At 37.2% G+C, this 6,000-nt stretch overlaps 1 protein-coding gene across 1 annotated transcript; it reads left to right on the top strand.

Annotated features, from left to right (window-relative positions):
• Positions 1 to 421: 421 nt before the first annotated feature.
• Positions 422 to 4,936, top strand: LOC131626069 (cellulose synthase A catalytic subunit 9 [UDP-forming]-like). The gene is made up of 11 exons (XM_058896885.1): positions 422 to 559; positions 640 to 835; positions 993 to 1,245; positions 1,393 to 1,659; positions 1,777 to 2,122; positions 2,477 to 2,737; positions 2,827 to 3,039; positions 3,146 to 3,317; positions 3,400 to 3,599; positions 3,756 to 4,109; positions 4,201 to 4,936. The coding sequence occupies exons 1-11, from the start codon at positions 485 to 487 to the stop codon at positions 4,786 to 4,788; spliced, it is 2,925 nt and encodes a 974-aa protein (XP_058752868.1). The 5' UTR covers positions 422 to 484; the 3' UTR covers positions 4,789 to 4,936.
• The last annotated feature ends 1,064 nt before the right edge of the window (positions 4,937 to 6,000 follow it).

Here is a 6,000-nt window from a genome sequence, read left to right as displayed (position 1 = left end):
TTGATTTTATAAAATGATATATAATTTGAGGCGGAGAGAAGGGAGAGAGTATTTTTTTTTTGCTTTAAGAAGTAACTTAGGTTATGTTAGTTTTATGAGGTATGAGAATTGAACTTCACTCTAAGTATTATTTTTATTATAAGAAGTAACAGTATATATGCATGCATAAACATTATGAAACCGAAACTTAACCTTTAACATCTACCTAAAAAAAACATGTCCATTTCAGAAAAATCTCTCTGCGTTAAGCTATACATTTCATAAGAGCAAAATCATATCCTGCTTTCATTTTCAACATTAATTAAGTTGCACTATATTTTCAACTTACAACCCCACAACCAACAATAGTATCTTTACGTAACACATGAAACTAAAACATGCACCTCAATAATTTAAAATTTAACTTTATTTCACTACAAGAGTTATCATATCATATATATAATAACCCATATCTTCATTAATTCCCCACCCTTGCACACTCAACATGAAAGCTAAGAGTGGCCTCTTTGCAGGGTCTCTTAACAGCAATGAACTTGTTATCATCCAAGAACACAATGAGGTAAACCATACAGAACTAATTTGCAGATAATTGTATTATGATTTGGAGACATTTTCTGAAAGATTTTTGTGTTTTTGCAGCCTAAGACAGTGAAGAACTTGGACGGTCAAGTATGTGAGATATGCGGTGATTCTGTAGGTCGTACAGTGGATGGAGATTTGTTTGTAGCTTGTGAAGAGTGTGGCTTCCCTGTCTGCAGGCCATGCTATGAGTATGAAAGAAGAGAAGGCACACAAGTTTGTCCTCAGTGCCATACAAGATACAAGCGTATCAAAGGTATGACTGGTGTACGACACGTGTCTGTGTTTGACATTACACGTGTCAGAGTTGTGTCTGATGTCTGTATTTGTGTATCTGTTTCATAGCATACGATACATAGATTTTTCTAATTATGTAACTTTATCTTTGATTGTTATTTCTTGCAATGCAAAAGGTAGTCCAAGAGTGGTGGGAGATGAAGATGAAGAAGATGTGGATGATATTGAACAAGAATTTAAAATGGAAGAGGAAAAGTACAAGCTTATGCATGAAGAGGATATGGATAGTAGAGATGATGATGAGAATACTAAATATAGAGAGCAGCCCGGTGATGCATATTTAGATCAGAAGGAGAAAACAGATGAGTGGAAGTCGCAGCAAGGCAATCTGTTGATTGAAACTGATGCAGTTGATCCTGAAAAGGCCATGTATGTATGTTATGCATCATGAATTTATGAACTTTGTCATGTGACTCTCTCAAGTAGCAATGACATGTTCACAAGTTCTTCAGATAGCTTATACATTAGAACTTATATGATAAGCACTTAAGTGATTAATTAACATGGTGCATGCAGGAAAGATGAAACCAGACAGCCACTTTCGAGGAAAGTGGCAATACCTTCAGGAAAACTGAGTCCTTATAGAATGATGGTTGTGGCTAGGCTCATCCTTCTAATACTCTTCTTCGAGTACAGAATCTTCCATCCAGTACATGAAGCAGTTGGACTATGGTTCATATCAGTATCATGTGAAATCTGGCTTGCATTATCATGGATGGTTGATCAGATTCCTAAATGGTTCCCTATTGATCGCGAAACATATCTCGACCGTCTTTCAGTCAGGTGATCATTTTACAACTATCTCTGACGAGATTTGATCTCCGTCTCTTGAAAGTACAATTACAAGGCTAAACTCTTACTACTGAGCTGACATGTCGTGGATTTCATTGTAAAATGCAGGTTTGAACCGGAAAACAAGCCGAATATGCTTTCTCCAATAGATATCTTTGTAACAACGGTAGATCCAATCAAGGAACCACCCCTTGTTACAGCAAATACTATTCTTTCAATTTTGGCACTAGATTATCCTGCGCGCAAAATTTCATGCTATGTTTCTGATGACGGTGCTTCCATGCTCACCTTCGAAGCTCTTCAAGAAACGGCTGAATTTGCGCAAAAATGGGTACCTTTCTGTAAACAATTCTCTGCGGAACCTCGAGCTCCCGAGAAGTACTTCTCTGAGAAGATAGACTTTCTGAAGGACAAGGTTCAAACCACATATGTAAAAGAACGCCGAACTATGAAGGTTAGTACCATAGCACATATTAAATTCAGGGCCGTCTTAGAGGGCGTGCAAGGCGACCTACAACACAGGGCCTCACACTTTTTTCATATTTAAGTTATGTCAAAAAGGGCCTCTGATTATATATTCCACAGCTAATTTATGCTTAAATAGGGCCCCTTGAAAAATTTTCACGATTCAACTGAAGATAACTTCAACTTCTTACACAGGGCCTCTCAAAAGTTTGAGACGAATTTAATTTAAATTACAGGAGGTCACCCGTCCTAATACTACTGTCGTTCAAGCACGCTTATCTGCAGAGTTTTGAATATCTATTAGTCAAAACTAACACTTCTTTAACACTTACTTGACTAACAGAGAGAATATGAAGAATTTAAGGTCAGAATAAATGCACTTGTGGCTAAATCCATGAGAGTTCCATCCGGAGGATGGTGCATGAAAGACGAAACACCGTGGCCAGGAAACAATTCAAAAGATCATCCAAGTATGATTCAAATTCTACTTGGTCATAATGGTGGTGACAATGAAGGGAATGAACTTCCATCTCTTGTCTACATCTCTAGAGAGAAAAGGCCTGCATTTCAACATCACACAAAAGCTGGTGCAATGAACGCGCTGGTAACTTATAATCCAAGTTTCAACATTACATTCATTCTTTTTTTCTGATCAAAGCTCATCAAGCTAAGCTTTTAAACTTTTGTTTTCAGCTTCGCGTATCAGCAGTGTTGAGCAATGCTCCTTTTGTGCTCAACTTGGATTGCAATCATTATGTGAACAACAGCAAGGTTGTGAGAGAAGCCATGTGTTTCTTTATGGACATACAACTTGGGAATAGTATAGCTTTTGTTCAGTTTCCTCTAAGATTCGATAGCCTTGATAAGAATGACCGATACGCCAACAAAAACACCATTTTATTTGATGTAAGTATCAAAATTAAACTCGTTAATTCATGTACCGCGTTCATTGAATTCGTGTCAATGGAATTTGACAATAACATGATATCCTTTCTACTTTGTTCTTCTGCAGATTACCCTGAGGTGTCTAGATGGAATTCAAGGACCTGTTTATATTGGATCAGGTTGTATATTCAGAAGGAAAGCTTTAAATGGCTTTGAACCTCCTAAGACAACGAAACGCTCTCAAGTCGTACAAGTTCACTCAAAACAGGATGAAAATGAAGAGGATGCAAGCATCATAGGTGACCATAATTTCACTAAAAAAACAAACAAAACAAACAACTTTTCCCTTTTCATTTCCATAATGCATTTTTCTTTTTATAGAAGCAACTGATGAAGACAAGCAGCTATTGCAATCAGATATGAACACTGAAGATAAATTTGGAAAGTCTACACTTTTCATGAATTCTTCATTATCAGAAGAAGGTGGTGTAGATCCTTCTTCAACTCAGGAAGCCTTGCTTAAAGAAGCCATTCATGTCATGAGCTGTAGCTACGAAGACCGAACTCTTTGGGGATACGAGGTACAATATAGAATATAAATAATACTTTGAAACACAAATTTGCGTAAAAATAACATAGCGCGTTATATAGAAAGGACAAAACTTGGTTCACAAGTTATCTAATAAGACAGACAAATGCATTACTGAAACATTGTTGATAACTTTTTCCATCAACAGGTTGGTATGAGCTATGGATCTATAGCGGCCGATACTCTAACAAGTTTGAAAATGCATACTCGTGGTTGGAGATCGGTATACTGCATGCCAAAGAGAGCTGCATTTAGGGGAACAGCACCAATCAATCTCACAGAAAGACTTGACCAAGTTCTTAGATGGGCAGTAGGATCACTCGAAATCCTATTCAGCCGCCACTGTCCATTGTGGTATGGTTTTAAAGAAGGAAGACTCAAGGTTCTCCAGAGAATTGCCTATATTAACAGTACTGTCTACCCTTTTAGTGCATTACCTCTCATCATCTATTGTATCGTTCCCGCCGTCTGCTTGCTTACTGATAAATTCATCACACCATCGGTAATCCATTTTAGTCTATCTCTTTTTTAGATTTAATTCGTATACAATATCACAGCGTGATTTGATTGGATGCATGTATAATAATATTCAGGTTGGAACTTTTGCGAGTCTAGTATTCATTTCTCTATTCATCTCAATCTTCGCATCGGCTATTCTTGAATTGAGATGGAGTGGAGTTAGTCTCGAGGAATGGTGGAGAAATCAACAGTTTTGGGTGATTGGAAGTGTATCAGCGCACCTCTTTGCAATCACACAGCGCCTAATGGGAGGATTCATTGGAAAAATTAATGATCATTTCAGCATTGTATCGAAGGCGCCTGACAGCGACGGGCAGTTTAACGAGCTCTACACGATTAGATGGACAGCACTACTAATACCTCCAACAACAGTCACAATAATCAACCTTATTGGCATTGTGGCCGGTTTCACAGATGCTATAAATAGCGGTGAACATGAATGGGGACCATTGATTGGGAAACTGTTCTTCTCTTCATGGGTTATTGCTCATCTTTATCCTTTTCTTAAAGGACTAATGGGGAGACAGAATAGAACACCAACTCTAATTGTTATTTGGTCTGTGCTTTTGGCTTCTATATTCTCTTTGGTTTGGGTGAGAATTGATCCTTTTGTGTTGAAAACTAAAGGGCCTGATGTTAAACAGTGTGGGATTAGTTGTTGATTATGTTTTTACACAGATGAAAAAGTTTTGTGAAATATATGCAAACTATGTTGCATTGCACCGACACTTTAAATTGAAGATGAGTTTGTTGTTGGATACGTGTTGGAATTATTACGGATGTTGACGTGTTAGTGTTGTGTTTATGAAAGCGAGAACACTTTGTACTTATTTTTGTAACTAGAGAAACAGAAGAAAAGTTTTTACATGTGACATTTACAAGGGCCCTATATTCTGGGCTGAGTTGTAGTGCAGAACAGTAACAGCTGATAAAAGTTGGCTTAACCTGCAAACAACATAAGAGATGTTATAATGTGTGTTGGTTAAATATAAAAGCTGGTTAATTAATCTCTAAAAAATAGTAGGATTTGAGAAAACAACAGCAGAGTCAGATTTCAATTTTGTATTAGGATCCATAGGAGTACTTTCTTTGTTTCAAGAAAATACCTCTTTTTGATCTAATTAATGATACCAATTAATGATGTAAATCTAAATATGTGAGAAAGATAGAGTTTCTTATACAACCAAGAAACGGTTCACTTTTACGAAAGAGAGAGAAGAGGAAGAAATGGGATTGGTTATAACCGTTTTTCTATCCACTTTTTCAATAAGGGCTCAAAGGTTATAAGTGAATAACAACCAACACTCTCTCTAACAAGTGAGAGAACCAGTCCATTTATAGACTACTAGCCTATGTATGATGATAAATTAAATACATGTCATACATATTTACAACATCATACATATTAAAGTTAACATAGAATATTCTATACTAGAACAAACTTCGACTACAACATGCACTTCGATAATTGCATGTTTGAACAGATTTCGACTACAACGTGCACCTCATAGTCGAACCATGAAGCTACCCATATCAAGACTAGAGTTCGATCCAAAATACCACAAAACTCCACCTTGGAACAAACTCTACAACATCAAGGAAACAAACTAGCTTTCATCATCGTGCAACTTTATCAACTACATACAATGGAAGAACTTACTGCTTGACAATGACTTAGTGATCATATCTGCAACATTGTGATCAGTCGAAACCTTCATCACTTTGACTTCTCCACTTTTGATATTCTCCCTAGCGAAATGCAGTCTAACATCAATGTGCTTGGTTCTCTCATGATAGGTTGGATAAGAGCTGTCAATATGGACTACCCGACCCTAAACGGGCCGGCCCTAGCGGCCCCTGGGCTTTTTAGGGCT

Source organism: Vicia villosa, unplaced genomic scaffold (genome assembly GCF_029867415.1).
Source record: "Vicia villosa cultivar HV-30 ecotype Madison, WI unplaced genomic scaffold, Vvil1.0 ctg.000256F_1_1, whole genome shotgun sequence".
Lineage (NCBI taxonomy): Eukaryota > Viridiplantae > Streptophyta > Magnoliopsida > Fabales > Fabaceae > Vicia > Vicia villosa.
This window is presented reverse-complemented; position numbering and strand designations above follow the sequence as displayed.